General features: G+C 41.4%; 1 protein-coding gene across 9 annotated transcripts in view; it reads left to right on the top strand.

Moving 5' to 3' along the window:
- The window catches only part of WRN (WRN RecQ like helicase), a 48,541-nt gene extending 27,624 nt beyond the window's left edge, over window positions 1–20,917 (top strand). For 3 of the 9 annotated variants that reach the window (XM_069772469.1, XM_069772186.1, XM_069772110.1), the window contains 16 exons: window positions 397–498; window positions 886–978; window positions 2,301–2,442; window positions 6,168–6,338; window positions 6,418–6,512; window positions 8,665–8,740; window positions 8,912–8,985; window positions 10,590–10,671; window positions 10,957–11,069; window positions 12,017–12,131; window positions 13,381–13,506; window positions 15,314–15,476; window positions 16,562–16,776; window positions 18,230–18,301; window positions 18,849–19,013; window positions 20,622–20,916. In XM_069772469.1, the coding sequence (XP_069628570.1) occupies window positions 397–498; window positions 886–978; window positions 2,301–2,442; window positions 6,168–6,338; window positions 6,418–6,512; window positions 8,665–8,740; window positions 8,912–8,985; window positions 10,590–10,671; window positions 10,957–11,069; window positions 12,017–12,131; window positions 13,381–13,506; window positions 15,314–15,476; window positions 16,562–16,776; window positions 18,230–18,301; window positions 18,849–19,013; window positions 20,622–20,744 (1,927 nt within the window). In that variant the 3' untranslated portion in view covers window positions 20,745–20,916. Of the gene's footprint in view, window positions 1–396; window positions 499–885; window positions 979–2,300; window positions 2,443–6,167; window positions 6,339–6,417; window positions 6,513–8,664; window positions 8,741–8,911; window positions 8,986–10,589; window positions 10,672–10,956; window positions 11,070–12,016; window positions 12,132–13,380; window positions 13,507–15,313; window positions 15,477–16,561; window positions 16,777–18,229; window positions 18,302–18,848; window positions 19,014–20,621 lie in introns of all 9 variants that reach the window. The other 6 variants (XM_069772393.1, XM_069772724.1, XM_069772254.1 and 3 more) reach the window with 5 other exon arrangements.
- Window positions 20,918–21,007: the final 90 nt, after the last annotated feature.

Here is a 21,007-nt window from a genome sequence, read left to right as displayed (position 1 = left end):
AGAGTTTGTAAAACTAGAGAGTGAGAGAAATTGCCCTCTCTCAATGCCCTCTGTCCTTTCCTCCCTCCTCTGTGCCTTCTGGCATGGATTTCTGAGGCTTAGTAGCCTGTGGGGTTGGAAGAAGCTCTCTGTCTCTGCTGCTGCTCTGTTTAGAATAATTGTCAAATTGGGAGGAATACGAACAAGGTGTTCTTGGGAGTATGCCCCATGCTATAAGGATCAAGATTGTAGAGAAACAGGCAGGGAGTTTGGATCTGGTTTTAGTAGGATATTTGTTTTCTAGCTCTTTCTGGTGAATTTGATTGAGACAGTTATCTGGCATATGTCATTTTTGGTGTGAGACAGGGGAATATTAGTCAGTATTTAAGGCTCTTCGTTTTTCCTTTTGACTGACAGACATCGTCTAAGTGAGATATGCAATGAGACGTTCCGGTTGTACAAACTGAAGATGTTAGCAAAAATAGAGAAGTACCTTATGTCAAACAGCTGCAGGAGGAAGTGAGTACTGGAATCTATTTAATGCTTTATGTCATTTCAGTCAGCTTTGATAAGAGCCATTGCGACTTGGTCACAACTGGAGGTTGTAACCAGAAAGCACCTTATACTCACAACGTGTTCTGCAAACATGTTTTATATGAAGAAGCAGCATCAAAAAATACAGCCTTCAGCATATTTACACATATACATAAAGTGTTTCCTTATTTAGTTTAAAAAAAAAACAAACACCAAAAAAACACCCCAACGTTTTCTTCAGAGAAATCAAGGCCAAATAATTGGCTCCCCAGTGAATTAATTAATGATGCTGATTTCAGCTCTGTTTTCTGCAATAAATTTAATGTGTAAAATCTTTGTCTTACATTTAATTCTCTACGTTCTCTTGGGTAGAATCATCCTGTCTCATTTTGAAGACAGACAACTCCGAAAGGTTTCCTCTGGCATCATGGGCACAGATGAATGCTGTGATAATTGCAGGTCCAGGTAAGCTTTCTTCCCTGAAGACTGGTATAAGAGCTAATGTGTTCTCAGGCTGACTTAGAAGGCAAATTATCTAAAAGAATTGACTTTTTATGCCTCTGATCTTGCAGATGTTTAGCCTAAGGTTTGTCATTCAACAACTGTTTCTAACCTTCCCCTAAATAGCTGAGCAAGCCATGAGGCAGCTTATAAGCTCTAAGTTAGGCTGTGGGAAAGCCTGTAAGAAAAATACAGTCACGGTTCCTAAAAGTAAGTCCTGTTTGGTAATTAATCCCAAAAGAAAACACTTGCAGGTGGAGTGCAATACCATGTGTCTAAGGTTAAATTGCCTGAGTGTTAAGGGAGCTGTTCTCCTGTTACAGTGTGTGCTGACATACGTTCTTTCCAGCATTGCTAATAATCTCACAAATGTGCTGAAGGGAAGCCAGGGGGTTGGTAGTCACACAGGTATGAGCAGAAACGCTTTCCTCAGTTACTCCTGTGTGCATGTACACGTTTTCCCTGAAGTTATAACTAAAGGATTCCTTGTTCTCGCTGCTAGCCTGATGCTTCCTAATCAGAGACAAGATGTTATGCTGTGTGGCTTCTGGAAAAATGTTATCAATTCGGCTACATTTCCTGTATGCTCAAGAATTAAGAAACCTTTGCCTGGCCTTTACTAAAAATAACCAAGAAGAGAATTTGAGAGGTCATAATTTCTATGTTTGTAGTCATGTTGCTATGCCAGTCAAGAGCCACACAGTGAATTTGTGTTGCCGAACTAAAATCACTTGATGTAGATCATTGTCCTTTTTCTCCTCCTTGGAAGTGATTTGTGCCAATAATTTTTTGATGGGTTCTTCCAGTCAGTAATAAATATATTACCAAACCCTAGAAAATCTTTAATGGGGTTGCTCTTTCCTTCTGGTTTTTTCCTTTTTGTGGTTTTAAAAAAAAAAAAAAGACGACAACCAAAAAAACAGACAAAAACTTTGCTATTTGGTGCAATTAAAGAAATGTCTTGTATGCCTAAACCAATCCAAATATTCAAATACTAAACTCAGAAGATTGCTGGGACAATGTTGTTCTGTCACAGCAAGTGTCATGAAAAACTGCTTATTGTTGGGTTGGGCGGCTGTCTTAAATTAACCACAAGGGGTTTTGACTTTTGCTTGGTCTCATGCTTTCAGTCCTAGTCCTTTATGCTTAAACATGTTTAATTGTTTATATTAATGTAACTTGAAGTGTGTATTTTATTTCATTATCACTTGATAGACAATATTTGAAAGAAGGGGAGGGGACTTGATTTGTATGTGTGTTAAACTTGTTTTCTTTGTGCATTTCAGAGCCTCTTGTTTTGCAGTCCCCAGTGACTCAGAAGGTGGTTTACAGGACTTTGGGAAGCAAGCATATCAGCTGCTGTCTGCAGTGACTGCCCTGGAAGAGAAGTTTGGAACTAGACTTCCCATTCTCTTTCTCCGAGGGTCTGTAAGTGACAGTAAAAATCCTTGTATGTGTTCTGAGAGTGGAGGGACTGTTACAGTGTCTCTCTGTTGATATACCAAAGAATGCATTGATATACTTGCATAAAAATGTCTGTGTATACACACAGACATATATATATATTTAATATGTTTTTCTTGGAGAGCTGGATCTGTAAACAGAGGTAGTTTAGACTTTCTGAAGCTGCTCAGTGGTATTTCCCATGCAGCAAACTAGATCATTGTCTTTAAAGGCAACAGCCATAAAAATAGCAGAACTCTGTAGCATGTTGTACTTAATTTCGTGCACGTACAGCAAAGGAACAGTTTCTGCCTCCAAGCTCTTGCCATTTTAGTTCTGTTTTTCTTGACAGTGCAATGTTCAGCCCTTCATGGCCCAAGAGTTTGGCTTAGAAATAGTACCTGTTCTGTGCCTTGTGTGGAGCTGTCCTGTATTTTGTGGGTTGTTTTGAGTTGGTTATTGACAGTTGTCTGTTAAACACGTGAATGCCAGCCCAAGTATTGGCAGAGGTTCTAAAGCTCTTCCTGTAAGGCTTGAGCTTTTGTTTTCTTCGTGGTGAGTTTGACATTTTCATAAAGACAGTTAAGTGTGTTTTTGTGAAGATGCATCATTCCCATTATCCTGGAAGGAATAGCCTTTTCAAAATGAAGAATAAACACATCTTTGTTTGGTGATCAGTTGGTTTATTGTTTGAATAAAGCAAATGATGGCTTGCATTCTAGCTTTGTACTGCTGGCTGACTTGGAGTAGCGAGCTGGGAAGTAAGACACTAAAATGAATATAAATGATTTCTACATACCCTTACTTACAATGTTTTTTAAATACTAGGCAAGAGACTCACCAGAAATAAAATATGAGAGTAAGAACAGAATCACAGGTTTACAACCTGGAGGGGGGGAAATCACCTGTAATGCTTAAAAAAACTGGGTGGATGTTGTCCCTCTTTTTTCCCTTTAATAAGAAAGGTAAGTTGCTAATTGTCACACAAGTGTGTCTAGGGGAAAAATATTCTGTTGCAGATTTTTTTATGTAGTCTTAATTGTTAATTTATTAGATGTTACTGGAGGAAGTGAAGGTGATGCCAAATTTGCAGTGCAAATACAGAATAACCTTTTACTGCCTACAAGAATAGCCTTTTCTGGGCTAACATAACTTTAAAAAAAGAAGTTTCTTTTTTGCATTTTCTTTCTTTGTTGCATCAATGTACACTCTAGAATGAGTGTATGAAATAGTCAATATCACCATAAGTTTACATGCTATATCTGTGTGAGGCTGACTGGTATGTTGCTTTAAAAGCTTGTATATAGCTTATGGAGAAATCATGCTCTTAAGTTAGTGGTATATTTTTTGCAAAGTCCAGGTGGCCTCCAGCAGGCTTTGGGTGGCCCACAAGGGAGACCATGTTTCACTTAAATATTTGAAAGCTGAGTCAGACCATGAAAGTGAACAAAGTCTTATGGGAAACTGAATTAGAGCTGCATTGACAGAAATATTATACTAACCCTGCTAAACACAGAAGAATTTGCAACTCTTAAGATATTCTTTTGTCAGCATACCCGGGATTTTGTAGCTATTTTAGCAATCATTTTGTTGCTCTTAGTAGTCTCAGTGACTGTTTGTGGGTGGCTTTTAGTACTACCTCTAGCATTTAATAATTTGTACAAAGCTGAAATTGCTATTTTGACTTCTGTCGGTCAGTCCTATGCCAAGCTTAATTGATGATGCTTGGCCCAAACATGGACTTTAGCCCAACAGTTTACTGGTTTGCATCTTATTCCTTCTATAGTTATTTTATCCTTGAATTTGTTCTTTAAGTCAAAACCATGCTCTGAAAATGTGCAGCCATTGGAGTAATTAATGTAACTGGCATAACCGAAAGCTTAGGAGTGTAGTCATGCCTTTAAGTAATGTGTGTTAAAAGTTGTACGAGGGCTCTCTAGAAGAGAGGACGTGAGACTTGGCACTTTCTCGTTGCCTGCTGAATAGGTGACTCCCTTGTGTTCACCATCAGGACTTTGTGCCCTGGTCCCATCTGGCAGCAAGCCGAGTCCCTCTTGCCTGCAGCTGGCTGTCCAGCTTCCATCCCCTGCTGCTAAAGGTCTGAAAAAAGCCCCTCTTCCTGCTGCTCCTCTCCCTGTACGTGCAGGATAGCAGCTCCTTGACTGTCTGAAATTCTCCAAATTGTTCCTTACTGGGATCCTTGGAGACGGTATGGAGCTCAGCAGGCCACTGTGTGCAGACTGCTGCTTGTCCTGAGTTTCTTTCAGTTGGCTTTCTCTTTTCTTCTACATCAGCCTGTTCTATTTTCCTTTATAAGAAAAACTGCCTTCTTGGGGATAGGTGCTCTGTGTTTGCATAGTACCTGGCATGAAGCGATTCTGGCAGAAGTACTGCCAGGAATCTGGATAATGTGTGTTAACAACCAGTGCTATAAATAGTGAGAGATGAGCTTCCACCCCAGTGTTTCCTGTCATCCAAGATTATAACTGTTAGTCACACCCCCTGCTTTTTTCCCCACCACCCCCTCCCATGGGATGTCCTTATCTAGCCAGCATCAGATATGTCTATATAGACACATACACTCTCTGGAGGATATAGTGTTGGTGTATATACATGCACATGTGTATATATATATAAACAAAAAATACTTGTTTGACCATGTGGTTTCCCCAGTGGAGGGGGCATTCAGCAAGTTTGCAAATAACAGGGTCTGAAGCCTGCCTTCCTGTTGATTTCATATGCTAGCAATAAATCGAAACTTCTTTCTGTCTGAGACACTTTTACCTACTGGTGCTTGATCCCCTGTTACTTCCCTGTTTCAGGAAAGCTCGCAACTTTTCAGGGTCATGCCAAGAGTTTCTCTTCTTGTGAAAATAGGCTTTTTAACCCTTTGCCATCCATTTGGGCCCTGAGCTCAGGTGGGGGTGAAAACTCGTCAGACAGGAGCTCATCAGCTTTCTTAGAGTCTGAACCATTGGTAAGAGATGAGTAAATCGGCAACATTTTAAAACAAAACAAAACAAAAACCCAAACAAAAACCACTTTGCAATGAAGGCCAGAGGAGAGTAGGAGTAAAACAAACATTTGTAGGGAACTTCCTCCTGGCTTTGTACCCCTGTCCTGGGATTTAAACAGGGCATGTCAATTTACTGTTACTTCTGTAGGCTCTTTTTAATTAAAACCAGAATGGGTAACTGCTTCTGTTTGAACTCATGCAATGTAAGATAGACCTGAACCGGTTGAATACAAACTGCACTAGATTACTTAATTTGCTGCTGTGGATGGCTGGGTCATTCCTGTAACCTTCTCTATATACAAAGGGAGATGTTTTAACAGTTCTCTGGTCTAAGTGTAGGTTTGTCTGGGGCCTTAATACAAAAGAAAGTCATGATCTTGTCACAGTCTTGGCAGAAAGCGCTGGAGTAGATTAGGTCAGCAGAGGTGTAACTGCTTTTCAGGTGATGTGAACAAGGCAATGGGCATGGTTTATGCTCTTATCATTGAGGTGCTGTAGGTGTGGTTATTGTAATGGGTATTATGTAAACTTGAATAAAATATTCTGGCTTGTGACTTTTCTGCAAAGTTGTTCCGTGGAGAAATGTTCTTGAGGACATGCTTCTCTCATCTCTGGTTTTTGGTTTACTGGTTATATTGGAAACTTTCTTCCACAAGGACTGGAGAAGTCTGACCAAGTCTTCCAATAATTTCAGAGTACTCAACGCTTGCCAAACAGATACCGAGGACACCCTCTCTTTGGTAGTGGAAAAGACTGGCCAGCGAACTGGTGGAAATCGCTCTGCCAAGAGTTGATAATGGAAGGATTCCTCAAAGAAGTCTCTGGGCATAACAACTTTGCAACCTCATGCATGCTTACCCAGAAGGTACTTTTTGGTGTGAAACTACCCATCAAAAGCTTCTCCAAGTAATATCTAGCTAAGCCATATGGTTTATTTCTTACAGGGTAGAAATTGGCTGTTAAAAGCTGGATCTGCCTCAAATCCAAGTCTTCTATTACAGTCCAGCGAAGACCTTAATCTGCAGAGACCTTCTAGAAGGTAATTACAGTACATGTGTTCTCTTTTTTTTTTTTTTTTTTTTAATAAATTAAACATCAGATCAGTTTCTGAAGCCTGCTTCTGGAGATGGCTAGGTTGGTGTAGTGGTTTAACCCCAGCCAGCAGCTAAGTACCATGTAGCTGCTCGCTCACTTCCCCCCCACCCAGTGGGATGGGGGAGAAAATCAGGAAAAGAAGTAGAACTCGTGGGCTGAGATAAGAACAGTTTAATAGAACAGAAAAGAAGAAACTAATAATGATAATGCTAACACTACTAAAATTATAACAGTAATAATAAAAAGATTAGAATATATAAGTGATGTACAATGCAATTGCTCATCACTCGCCGATCGATGCCCAGTTAGTCCCCAAGTGGCAATCCCCCCGCCCCCAATCAACTCCCCAGTTTATATACGAGATGTGACGTCACATGGTATGGAATATCCCTTTGGCCAGTTTGGGTCAGCTGCCCTGGCTGTGTCCCCTCCCAACTTCTTCTGCCCTTCCAGCCTTCTTGCTGGCTGGGCATGAGAAGCTGAAAAATCCTTGATTTAGTCTAAACATTATTTGGCAACAACTGAAAACATCAGTGTGTTATCAGTATTCTTCTCATACTGAACCCAAAACATAACACTATACCAAGTACTAGAAAGAAAATTATCCCAGCTGAAACCAGGACAGTTGGACAGGAGACTTCCGCACTTGATTTTTCTAGCCAAAGCTTTCCCTTAGGCAGTATTATAATACACACACAAAAAAGTCACTGGAAGTGCCTGGAGAGACACCTCTATTGACTGCTGGTATGAAAGGTAACATGTTGTATAGTGCTCCTGAGAGTGCTTGGTTCGCAGCTTAAATGTGACAGTGCCTCATCACTGAGGTCTTCAATGTAGCCAATTGGATGGTCGTGTAACTGGGAATGTTAGTGGGGAATGTAGTCTGGAGAAATCACTTTGTGGCCTCCCCAGCCAAAAGTAGTCAGAAAGCGTGTTTCTTCATCATCAATGATTCTGGGTGGCCTGGAGGCATGTTGTGGCAACGCATCCTCGTGGCGAAAGTAATCAGGTAAAGACAAGAAATGGTAGAGGAAAATCCATCAAGAGATATGTTCTTTCTAATGCTGATGAGTTAAACCGTGATGCTTTAAATAGAGCAGCTAACAACATGCACTTGACCTACTTTTTCATAAAATTTAAGATGAGAATGAAAAATAAAAGCCTTTATTCTAACAAGGATTGATTCAACACGAATGTGTAGTAGTTTCTCCATCTTTGTGTATTTGTTTTTGTGAAATTTTAACTATTTAAAGTCTTGGTGAGTATGTCTGTGGAAGTGGGGTGTTTTTTCAGTGGTGGTCAGGTATTTGCCATCAGAGTATATTGCTCCAAGAAAATAGCATGTGAAGTTTTGCATGTTACCTTTTGCTTCTGATTATGTTTATTAAACAGTTTTGTGTTGGTCTTCACAAACTCTAATTCTGACCAACCCTTTTGAAGTGAAAGATAATGAACTGGAGGTTGCAGAGGCTTTGCTGTGATGAGAAATAATAATAGAACAAAGCTCTTTAGTGCTGGCCTTAGGAGCCTGTTCTGGTATCTAGATTGTCCTAGTGTTGCTAAAAAATAAGCAATTTGGGTAATGACTAAGTGCCAATTTTCTCTTGCCTTCTAATATTCTACTGTTGCGACTCTTTCAGCTACTGTCTACAGGTCTTCTAGAAGAAAAAAAAAACATTGCTTGCTATTAAATAGTAAGCAACAGCGGAAGCTGTATGCTTAGTGCAAACCAGAAAGTTTGTACTTGTTTTCTCCAGTAATGGGGTCTTTAAAATTGAATCTTTTTCAAGTGTTGCCACAAAAATTCCATTTTTGTCACCAAAATCTTTGTTTCTTCAATAAGAGAAGATCCTTGTTCCTTGTTGAAGTTTTAATATTAACAGGCTTTGAGGTCCTCAATGTTTTTTCACAAAGAGCAGTGATTCTAATAATTTTTTAAACAAAAAATGAATTAAAACTTTTGATTTGCCAAAGATATCCCCCTACCAAGTTGAAATCAGTTTGCTTAGCAAAAATTGGGGTTTTTTTTAAATGGCACTGTCGCTATACAAATTACTTGGTCTGATTTGGTTAAGATATCATTCATTTTATGACAGCAGTAGACCTTTACCTGTGCTCTCAACGCAGCGCTCCTCAGACATGAAAGGAACAACACAGTCACCAGTCAAGCAGGTATGTGTGAGTAGAACCCCTCTTGCACCCTGTGGTCCATCCTTGTTGGTATTAAAATATCTTGCAAGTGTATGATGGTGTCACAAATGAATATTTTGCTGCTAACAGCAACTTCAGTGGAAACACTGGTAAATCAGCATTTATTTGTCTTGTTCTTCTGTTTTTTTATAGATGTCTCTGTATGATATGTTTTCATGTGAGAGAAAAGGTAAAACTCCTCCAAAAGGCAATAACATGCTTAACAGGTACAGTATTCTAAATTAAAACAGGATTACCTAATTTTGACTGTGTTAATAGGGATACTGTTTGTAGGATGATCCTTAAAACCAGCATTCTCCTATGTGAAGTGATGGTAAAAATGTTTAATATATATTTTTAAAAAAAGAATAAGACAAGCGCTTAAATCTTGCTGTACACTGTATTATATTCCAAAACATTGAACTGTTACAACACATAACAGGCTTTGCTGAATTTGACAAGTTGTGTATACTTGTAGTGTCACAGGCAAAGCAAGCTTTATTAACTGCGGAAGTGCAGACTTTCTCACTGGTGTTCAAATCCAAGCAAGAAAAATAGCAAATGTTGATAAAGATGGAGCAATAGCAGATTTAAATTGGATACTTCTACTGAGCCCGTGTTTTTTTAGTCTGTCTTCTATATGATGGTTGAAACTGTAGTGGATTTCAATTTGTGATGATTTAAAATAAGAAATGGAGGATAGGGTTTTTTCAAACAGTTAGCAAATATAAATCAGGCAAAAAAAAGTGACAAAGTTGTGACTCACTCTTAAAGCTGACAGAACTGAATGTATGCCTTCTGCAGGGGCTGTGGCTGTGTAGGTTTCTGCCTTTCTACGCTAGTCTGGAGAAGACTGAGATCAAGTTGAGGCTCCCTGAGGTCAAAAGAAATAAAACAAGCCTTTGCAAAAAGCAGACCAAGTAATTTGTTTCTCTGGCTTCTGCGGTGCTTCAGAGTAAATGCACCTTGCATTTCTGAGCAGTTCGATTCCTCCTTCAGGCAAGCAGCCTGATGGTGGCAGATGACAGGAAAATAGGGTAATGTCACTTAAGCTGAAAAATTGCCGCTGTAGCTGTGTGAAGAAAAATCACTTTAGGGACAATTACAGTCAAAGCCAAGTGTTATTTCACACTTTGCTTAGGAAAGGACGTTCTTACTTCAGCTTGTCTGCTAACAGATATTGCAGTTTAATCATGAAGCAGTCTAATTAGAGGTAAAATTCCTTAAGTACGAGAGCGTGTGGACTGGTAGCTGTGATGCTGCTTTCCAGGTGGACATGCCTAGTGGTAACATCAGCTAATTCTGCTTACAGCATAGCAGCTGTGTCCTTGTCATTGATGCTTCTGAAGTTACTAGCTCTTTTGGCCAGGATTAACGTTACCAGCCTTGGGGAAAAATGTAAGGTGTTTCATGTGGGATGCTGTCAGAATGATGTCATGAATGGACAAGTGCTTGTAAGAGCATGCTTTTGTTAACGATATGGGAATCCAGCTGTTGATAGGCATATTGGTGGGTGGGTTTGTTTGTGGTTTTTTTTCCGCAAAACTGCAATTTCATCTGCTTGAGCTGTGTACAGTAAGAGGCTATTTTTAAGTTACGGGACCAGGCACAGAGGAATTCTGTTACATCAGGGATACTGCTGATTCTGCCTCAACTAGCTGAAGTCCTGTATGAGTGCACTGCTAGCATGAGCTGCCAGACCACAGTCTGATGGTGCTGTCAGAGCAGGCAAAATAAGCTGGGCTGCTGCTCTCCCACAGCCTTGTGCAAAGTTCCTGAAGAAACTGATCTAACGTAGGGGTTTTTTGACACTTCTTTATTTTTTTATTAGTGTTGCAGAGCACTCGCCGGTGAAATCTTCTCCTTTGAAGTCCCTGCAACCTCTTGTTTCATCCCGAGAAAAAGAACTAGAGGTTAGTTTTTGGAAGAGGGAGGCTATCTGTGAATTGCTGTCAACCTGCAGACCGTGTTCTTCCTGTATTGGAACAGCTGGCTTGAGCAGCTCTTAATATTACAAAGATGTTTTGAATAGAAGTCCTAGAAGAGGATTTAAATACGTTAAGATGGATTAATGGATTGCAGGTTTTCTGTGTATTAGTGGAAAGATGAGGGAAGTTATATCTTTTTGTCTTATATTAATTATACCTATATGAGCAAGCTAGAGCTGCTTCATGAGAATTTGGCTCTCTTTTTCACAGACTGCTCTGTATGGCAAGTTGCTGACTGCTAGACAGAAGGTAGCTAATGAGAAGGTAATTCCTCCAGCTGTCTTGGCAACCAATAAGATCCTAGTGGAGATGGCCCGAATAAGGTAAAGACAGCATGCATGTTGTACAAACTGAGAAGGTTGTGTGCCAAGTCACAAATCGCCTTTCTGCTTTTGTTGTGGGAATATGTCTCATTGGTAGGGGAGCAGCTCTTTTCCTGAGGATCTTCGTTTGCTCTAATACCCTTGTAGGCCACTGACTGGTGTAAGTTAAACAGTTATTGCCATCAGACTTGCTGCTTCATGCTAGTTATTATAAAAAAAAAAAAAAAGAAACAAAAAAAAAAACCCCACAAATGACAACTTTGCCTGTCTCTGTGTCCAAACCTCCTGTTAGGTTGACTAGTCAGAAGAGGAAGGTGTATGTTTTCTACTAATCTTTACCATTCCATCTGTTTGTTTCCAGTGTGTTTTAATCATCTTAGTATGCCCTTATCCTGCTAAGGGTCAGCTACAGGTCAGGAGCTGTCCCTTACCTTGCATGGGTAGCTCTGTAATGTAAAAGAATAAGCACAATATAGTGTTGCTCTCAACTACTTAAAGGAGGCGAAACAATTCTTCACCTTTTTTTCTCATTGTATGAGAGGGTATTGTGGGGCAGCTCAGTTGGTAATGCATCTGAAGTGCCTTGCCCAGCTACTGAAAGGCATTAGAGAACACTGCTTTTGGAGTATGTATGTTGTTTATTCCATGGAAGAGCTCTGGGCTTATGTGCTCTTGGGAGGTAAAAGCAAATAAAGATGTATGTAGTAAACTGATCCTCCAAAGTATTAAGCAGCAAACTTGAAGTTTTTGCTGTGGTCAAGCTTCATGATTCAGAAGCGCAAACAGTGAACTTGATGAGTTGCAGAGACGATGAGGGTACAGTAATAACCTTTTCAAGTCTTGACTAATAGATTTGTAGTCCAAATGTGTGTCATTCACAGACACTTGATGTTTCAAAGCATTGGCATAGGACGTTTCCATGGCTTTTACTATCTATCCTAAACCAGGCCTACAAATGCTCAGAATCTGAAGAGAATTGATGGTGTATCTGAAGCAAAATCCACCATGTTGGTCCCTCTCCTGGCTGAAATTAGGGACTTCTGCCAAGTGAATGGTTTGCAGGTATGACTTACTAAAGTGTCTGCTACTTTGCAAGAGCCTTGAAGACATAATTTGGTCTGCAGCTGTCAGATTTCTCATTCAGAGTTTGTCCTCATCACAGCTATTCCATCTAAACATGGCAGTGAAACTTGGTGGCCTTGCATACAAATAGGGCTCCCAAATCTGAATGTGCTACTTGGCAATGACATTGGGACCTGGCTGATGTTCCAGATTGGTGTGGTCATCTTGAAAGTCCAGGACAACCTTATAAAGGTCACCCATCTGGCCAGGCTGAGTGTCCGATAGGTGCCATGTTATTGAGACCTTGCAGCTAGTTATTGTGATTTGGGGCTGGAGGGCGAAGGTATAGTAAATGTTCCTTCACCACGGTTTATTGACTTGGTAGACTTGGAGGGCAGGGCTTTGCTTCCTCTTAAGTTTCTTCTTAGGAGACTGGCAGAAGAGCTTAGGTTTCCAGCAGTTGGAAATACTCCTGTTGGTTCTCCTTACACAGTTGATTTTCTTTTCTCCAAGACTTTCTGTAGAGTGGCTCCTCATCAGTCACTGGTGAGAGACACCACTAGGGAGGGGCCATGGAGCAGAGGATTAGAGGAACTATGAAGCGGTTTTGCTTTGGGGATCTTAATTTCTATGTAAATCTACTGTTAAAGGGGCTTATCTAGTCTAAGAAGCAGGTAGGGCAGCAATACTACTTCTCTGTAATGCTTGAGAAGACTCTGTGGAATCTTCGTTCTGCTTCACAGAAAGCTATTACAATCTAGGAATGGGGGACCAAAAGCATTCCTGGTGTGTTTTGTTTTGTTTGTTTTTTCCCCAAGAAATCTGTGTTGAGCAAAAGATCAGAACAATTGGAGGAGTTTCCCATACTGAGCAGCAGACAGAGTACCACAGTTTGGATGGAATAATTTTATGTGTAATGAGCAACACCTGACAACTTGTGTTGACCTGAACATGATTGTAGTAGTTGGTTTCGTGGGGTTTTTTGGGGGGTTTCGGGGTTTCTTTTTTTTGGCAAGTCCCTTGGACAATCCCATGCTTGTTTTATTGAGATGGGAGTATGTGGGTATCCATCTGGATTCCCTCTTTGCTTTGTTTTTTTTTTTGCCAAACATGGACTTGGGGCCAAAACCAACCTCCGTAGAAATGAATGACTCTGTGTTACTTTCTCAGATAACTTCAGATAATGGGAGCGTGATCCATCGGTTGTCACTGGGATGTAATTCTTCTAAATCCTCTTTATGTCACTTAGACTGACACATTCCCCACATCTGGATCTAAAGATCAGAAAGAAGCATCTCCCTGGAAGTGTACTAGAACCCTCTCTCCCTCAGAGCATGTCACGTATGTCCTGTTCCAAGAGAAAAATCTCTCTGTGGTAAGCTCTTCCCTGTGAATGTCCTGTCCTTTTTGAAAACTGACAGGGATGCTTTGTCTAGAGGAGGGGGATTTGCAAGTTCTTTTAAATTCTCTGCCCAGTGCTGGGGTAGGGTTGCTTTAAAACACTGAGGCAGTATCTTTCCTGGCAAATGGTAGCTCATCTAATTTGTATCTCTATGGACTGGTAAAAGTATGAAAAACTGGGCTGGCTGTGAGGTGGGATACAGTGAGGGAAGATACAGCTCCCTACTCGTTACAATGCCTGCACAGATTGGCAGGGCATCAGGCAGAATTGTTGCTGTTATGTCATTGGCCTATTCCAGTACAGTTATGCAGCCTGCTTTTCTGTTGCAGGTGTTAGTTCTGCCTGTTTCTGTATTTTTCTCTTTTCACAGTAGTAAGGGCATATAGGAAAAACTTCCCGATCCAGTAGCCTGCTGGAAAGGACGCCAAGCCTGGGATATCTTATAGGCATATCTTTAAGGTTCAAAACCATTGGGATAAATTTCACTAACTCTGTTCTTGGTTTCGGTAGCAAATACCTATTCCTTTGCCTATGCCATATCCATGTGTAAGACTTGCATCTCAAGAAACAAAGCTCGTGGGGAGATTCAATGCACAACTGAAGTCTTAAGTGCAAAGTATTATCGTGGCTTTCCAGTTCAGATTTTGGAAAGCTGTGTTTCCTGTTAAGAACAAAAGTTGAGAACGAGTTACCCGTCACATCTAAGCTGTTGAAGTGCTACAGGGCATGTGGCTTAAACTGGCATCACACCATGTGTCCTGTGAAGATGAGCCTCATGAGCTGCTTTGATATAGTTTTATTACTGCTTTTTAATTCTGCAGTAGGAAACTGAAGCTGCTTTGAGTTTTGCTTTGCCCCTCCCAAGAGTATGGGTAAACCTTGTCAGATAGTCCCTAATTTAAAGGGGTACCTTACCTAAGGACTAATTAACAAGAAACGGTTGTGTAATTATTAGTGGGTAACTTGATCCTCTGTATCCACTGATCCTGAGGATTTATGTGCACAGTATGTGTATTGTCTGAGGAGAAATCGGTAGAAGCTTGAAACCTGTTCTTTTGAGGAAGACAAATAACCAGTTCGAAATATCTCCTTGAAAAGTACAAGTTTGGGTAGATGGAGTTTGAGATGTTTTCCTTTAAGGCAAATGTTTTAAGAGAAGAATTCATCTAACAGATGTGAAATGAGGGGGAATTTGTTTTGGCATTGTTATTCATGTTCTGCATAGATGCTATGAATCAAATGGGCCACTGGAAGGTCAGGTGCCTCACAGCTACTTAGCAGGAGATATCTGAAGCTTTGACACAGAAATCTTATGAAGTGGGAGCTGAGTTGGTAACTCAGACTTAACTGTAAGGCGAGAGCATCCGTTTCCTTTGTGGTAGAAATTGCTGGGATTCAGCTCCCGCAGGGTGGAAAGAGGGTGGTAGTGCATGTTGTGACACAAGGGACGTGAGCTATAAGCAGGCTGTAGTGAGCCTTTGAGGTGGCTGCACAGCACCCTTCCTGTGTAGAATCTCTCTTCATCTGAAGTAAGTGCAACCTGATATATTGCACTTGAGCTGAGAAGCAGTAGCCTCAAGAGAAAAATGCTCTTTACAAGCTGGAAAAGAAATGAGATAAATACTAGGAGTAACAAAGTGTTTTGAGGAGCTTTGTTGTACTGCTGTGTGCTATTATCCCCTGACTGCTTTTTGGGAATGGGAGGTTGCCAGGTTTTGAGCTTTCAGTTGTATTTTAGACACTTCTGCCATCTCAATTCCTTCTCCCTTTGTTTCCCTAGAGGACTATAAGTGAGAGCAGATCTCTGCATCTTTCTGAGGTTGGCACTCACCTGTGCGAGGCAATGAAAGCTGGCTACCCAGTCAACCTGGAGCAAGCAGGTTTGACGCCCAAAGTTCAACAGATCATTTCTGATGTTATCCGTAATCCTCCCATTAACTCAGGTGAGCATTGCAGCCCTTACCTGAAGCTTCTCGTGACAGTGGCATACAGGTGAAGGGAATGAAAACCTGACAGATCAGCTGCTTTCTTTAGATAGAACCCATCATTTCTGGAAGGCCCGTGGCTGTAGCAAGGCAGAGCATGCCAATGCCAGGATCATTGCTCTCCTTTCAAGGTTACGTTGTAAAGGAGGCAACTGTGATTCATTAAAGAGCGAAAGAGGGTAGCCCTTTACAAATCCTGTCACTCAATTGTTGGGCTGTTGAAAAGATTCAGGCATCATTCTTAATTGTAAAAAACCATCAGCCTGACAGAAGTCTTCCTGTAAATATTGGCATACACAGAAAATAAGCTGAATAAGAGCTGTAGGATTTCCCCAGTGCAACTTCTCTGCAAGATAGTTTTGGTTTTTTTTTATGAGGAGGAGGCTGACAAGTGCAGGGAAAGTAGTTGTTCCTCTTAACACCGTCATTTGGTGCCATGGCTAGTTCAGAGGCTGAAGATAACCATGTACAGACTTGTGGTTCTGAGATGGAGTGACTTAAAAGTTCAGTTTTGCCCTAGTAGTTTAATTTCTTAGGCTGGCAGAGTTTCCTGACTTGCTAGCTTTGTTAGTTTTGTCCTATTGTGGATTAATGCATCTTTTCAGCAGCGGTTACACGCTCAAACAGACTCTCAGATTGCTTTCTTAAATTTAGTGCCACACTGGAATGGAGAACTGGCATGGCACTGTATTTAAGAAAGCAGAGAAGCTTTTCAGCCTGAGCTAAAAATAGCCTTCCTCTCAATAGAAAATGTTTGATAGGACATGCGAGTTAGAGGCAGGCGATTCTGATGTTTTAGATTAAATTTGAGGACAGTAAGCTTGTGTGAGCACAAATGAGGTGGGGATTTATCCCATGAGTTCATGATCTGTTTTCTTATGAGTCAAACCCACATGTTGTTTTATTTTTTGTCTTTTCCATGCCTTAATCTATCCTATGCTTTAATGAGGGACAACTGATGTCTTTTACAACATAAGAAAGCTGAGTAAGGGCCAAGAGGATCAAAAAAACAATTAATATTGTATTTATATTTTTTTTCCAAGACACCACCAAAATTCAAGCAATTAGAAAACTTGTTCCTGCAAATATTGAACTGTATCTCATCAGGATGACTATTGCATTATTGGAGAAAGAGGATAGAAAGAAGTCTCAGGATGGCTCAGGTGTCAAAAGGATGTTGGTGTGGTCAGAAGGGCAGCAGGAAAAAACAGGAGCAGATCAAGCAAGCAGGGAAGATGCCTTGTGGAGTAAAACAAAGGTTAGTAAAAGAAGGTATAAAACTGGTTTTGTGAAAAGCATGTTTCCTCTTTGTAGGAGTAGACTAAAAGCCCTTTTATGTTGTTGCTGTTTCCAGTAGTGCTTAGTGTCTCATCTTCACAATCCATCTTTCCCTCAGCTTTGAGTACGACTGCCTCCCTCTCCGCCGAGACTAATGCTCAGAGCCAAACCAGAGGGTTCCCCTTGCAAAGTATTGACCTGGGAAGAGGGCTGCCCGGCTGTGACCTGTTAAATGTGTCACTGGAGTTGATCTGTTCCCATGTGGGACTGTCAGCTCATCTCTACCACAGCAAGTCCTGGACATGCAGCCCAGGAAGATCAGGCACATGATGGTCTACCACTGTAGACCATCACAACTGCAGCCTAATAGTGGCCTCAGAGAGGAGGGATGAACACCTTCTGCTGTTGTCCAGCCCTTCAGGATGTAGATGCCAAAGGTCCCCTATAAAATCCCAGATTTACAGTAGCCGGGGCAGTGGATGAAAAAGCTGAAATTCCAAGTTCTCCTCAGTAGGAAAACGTTTGGCAACCTGGATCCTTCATAGCCACAAAGTCCATGTTCTGCCCTTGGCTTGCTTCTGTGCATTTGGTACCTGATCACCAACCCCATGTGGGAAAAGTGATTCTCTTACCATGCAGAAAGCTCTAAGACAGCAGAAAAGTTGAGTGTGAAAGAGCTAGAGGCAGTGCCTGCCAGAAATGTCTCACGGTCTTCCATGGGTTCTTCTGTTGCTTGAAACTGCTGGGCGTAGATGAGAAGTGTCATGCCATAAGTCTGACTCACTGGGGAGAAATCTCAGAAAATAAGGAGCTCTTTGTTGCTGTTTGAGAAAGGCCAGGCTAATCTTCTGAGCCCTCGACTGGCCTGTCAGTGTCTTCCAAGTCCCAGTTCAGCACCTTGTACAAAAGGCCACCCTGCACTGAGTGGCTTCTGGTGGGAATGCTAAAAAGAAATTCCAAACTCTAAATCCTTCTGCTGCTTGTGCTAGGATTTCATGTCTGTTCCTTACAGGGTTTGGGGTTTATTTCTTGAACTCTGGCTCAAACAATTTTTCAGGCCTTGCCATTTTGTCAAATTGATTTTCTTGCATCCCTGAGTGCTGTTTTGTTTCTACCACATCTGTGTCTGAGCCTTCTTTTTCCTGCAGTTGACCTCCTGGCAGTCCAATTGTGTGAGCTCTAATTACACTTTTTTTTTTTTCTGCTACTGTTAGCTGCTGGAGCTAATAACAGGAATGACATGCTATTAGAAATCAAATTAATATTATACAACTGAGTAGACTGCAAATCCAAAAGCTAATCCAAATAGTCGTCATTTACTTCTCCTTCAGAAGATATCCTGTTTCTAATAATTCCCTGTAGCAAACAGGTTTTAAATCTGCTAATGAATGTTCTTGGATTTTAACAACCTTACATTACTGCTGCTTTTACAGGGTAATTTGATCAATCCGACATTGAAGGAAGGAGCAGAGAAAACCCATCTGCAAGCGGTGCCTTCGGCTTCGGTAAACAGATGTTCTTACTGTAATAAAGCATGAGGTAGACTTGCCATTAGCAATGCTCTCATTAACAGAGATGTGTAGTTGATCCAAAAATCTCAGCTTGGCTGCTCCCACTTATGACCAGCAGGCATTATATAGAAATTAAAAGTTAATATCTCTGTGCCCACTATGCCACTTCTAACTGACACCTTTGCTGTAAAAATGCATTTGAAAACAAAGCACTTTGCAGTCAGAAGCAGGTATTTCAAGTTCTCAGAGCTATGGGGATGGAGGAAGTATTCTTCTGCACTACGAAAAAGAAAAAAGCCCAAGTACAAGTTCCAGTTCCCTTGTGTTTGAAGTGGATGCACTTCACTTGCTCAAATTTTATTGTGGTGAAATGGATAAGGAATAGCTAGTGATCTCATTAAGCAGAGGTGTTGGAACTCTGTTTATAATTACAGACTCATTACTTCCACAAAAAAAAAAAAAAAAACCCTCCAAAACACAGCCTTTGCATTCAGTCTAGTTTGTGCAGACTTAAGCTTTAATGCTGTGATACATATAACAGTCAGCTTCCTTATTGTCATCTGGAAAGACTGTACAGAGTGTGGATGACAGCCAGCCAGGTAGCGGAGTGGCAGCAGGACACCTGAAGCCCATCACACTGGCCTCCTGGAATCAGCCTGCCCTCAATCCTGATGAGGAGGAACTGTTTGCTGACTCTCAGCCAAAGGTGAGACTAGACTGCCTGTAGCTCTGTGCCAGGAGCAGAGCCCAGACCTGGTGATTTGGGCGTCGATCTTTAAAAAACCAAAATCCCAGTTTCTGTCTGGGTTCTCTACTGTGCCTCAAACCTTGGCCTGGATTGCCAGTCAACTTCTCTTGTTAATATCCCTGATACAGTTGACAGCATGCTGCTTTTACTGCCCTTGCTATGCCCGAATATACCTCTCTCACAGTATCAGCCTGCGACAGAAATTTTTTTCCCCAGTACATCTTGTCAGCCACCTAGTGGCAGATGCTTCCAGCACTTTAAGAGGACATTTGGCTCCCTTTCTTTTTCAGGTATAGGTTGTGTGAGATAGCATGCTGATCATTTTAAGGATTTTGGCACTGGTGCTTACATAAACACAAGTTGTATGAGCGTATATACAGTCTTTTTTCTAAAGGGAGCTCGTGTGGCTCTGACCAGCACTACTTGCTGTACAACTTGCTTCAGTTTGAAGCTGGTTATTGATGTGAGTGTAGAACATGATGCAGACAAATCATTATTCATGGTCTGGTCAGTGTTAGGTATAACTCCTAAATAGCACAGCAGCTATCTTATTTGAAATACTAAACATGTTATAACATCTCTTTTGATTGTGGGTGATGGCTTCGGAGAGCTTCCACAACATGAGTTCCAAGTAAAACCCCTTTGTTGTGACATGGGAACAAAGCATGATCAGTGTCCTGGTCTCTGCATCCTTCCTGCTTCACCCCAGCTAGGGCTGGGAGTCCTGGTGTTGTGCGCACACCTTTTGATGCACGCACTGGAGCAGCCTCTCTCCTGGCTGTAGATCAGTCTGCCTGATGTCTTTCCCAAAGGGAGCTCACCAGCAGTCTTGTTCATCTTCAAATGAACGTTTCAACAGAGATTGGTCTTCCATTATTGAAAAAACAGTGGCTGAAGGATGAGCAGAAACCCATTTATCTCCTAGTTCTAAACTTTTACAGGAATTCAGGGCTTTGTATTGCCATAGTATCTCTTCCCAGCACAGTGCAAGAGATGCACCCAGCAGTCATGGAGAGTGCCCTATGTTCAGACTCTGCTTGGGGGACGTAAGCCTTGCTTGAGTCCAGCAGAAGAAAAGGTGCCTTGCACAGCTGGTGGCAGGCACACAGTGCTGCATTTGTACGTTTCAGTCCTGTTTTCTCAAGTAGTAATTGGGGGAGGTAGCTAGTACTGCTGATGTGTTATCTATTTGGGGCACCCACTTTCATCTCCTGCCAGGGTGCTGCATTCTTTCACAAGTCACACTGAGGAGCTGCAGTTCTTGACCTGATGGTTGGGGGAGAGGGGGTAGGTTAAAGGTGATTCCTGAAGGTCAGCATAACACTTACATACTTTGTTGTTTCAGGTCAAATGTTTCCCAGCCTTGGTTGTTCCCCACAGCTGTAGCTTAATTTTTAGTTTCTCAATTACTTGAAAAAGGTCTTGCATTTAAGGGAGACATAAGCCTTCCACTAATGATGTAGACAGTTCCTATCTCCTGCTGCACATGATGCTGGGGAGTAGAGCTATGTAAATTAGTCAGCCTGTAAATGCTTGCCTTTTTCCACATTTGTTTTCTTCTTCCAGAGCTCGCATCCCCCTTCTAAGAGGAAGGTCCCGGAATGGTTTGGAACCTCAGCAGTGACTGTTCTACCCGTAACCCAGACGAAGAAATCTAAAGCAGAGACTAGAAAAGGGATTTTTAGTTGAATATAAAAATGAAGATTTTTTTTTTAACCTTCCCTCCCCCCTATAAAAAGTATTTTTTGTACGAAGTGCTACTTCACTGCTGTAATGTGCCTGCTTCTGCTTTCCTCTTCACTCCTGCAGCTCGCTCTTCCTGCCGTGAGGCAACCGCGACTGGCCCCTGCCCCCACGTCTATACTTTTTTCACTGTACAAAATGTCTTATTAAAAAAAAAAAACAAAACATAAACAACTCGCCCCCTCTCGGTGTTGCAGATAGCTGGGCCG

Source organism: Haliaeetus albicilla, chromosome 1, assembly GCF_947461875.1.
Source record: "Haliaeetus albicilla chromosome 1, bHalAlb1.1, whole genome shotgun sequence".
Lineage (NCBI taxonomy): Eukaryota > Metazoa > Chordata > Aves > Accipitriformes > Accipitridae > Haliaeetus > Haliaeetus albicilla.
The sequence above is the reverse complement of the archived record's forward strand: the minus strand, read 5'-3'. Positions and strand labels throughout refer to the sequence as shown.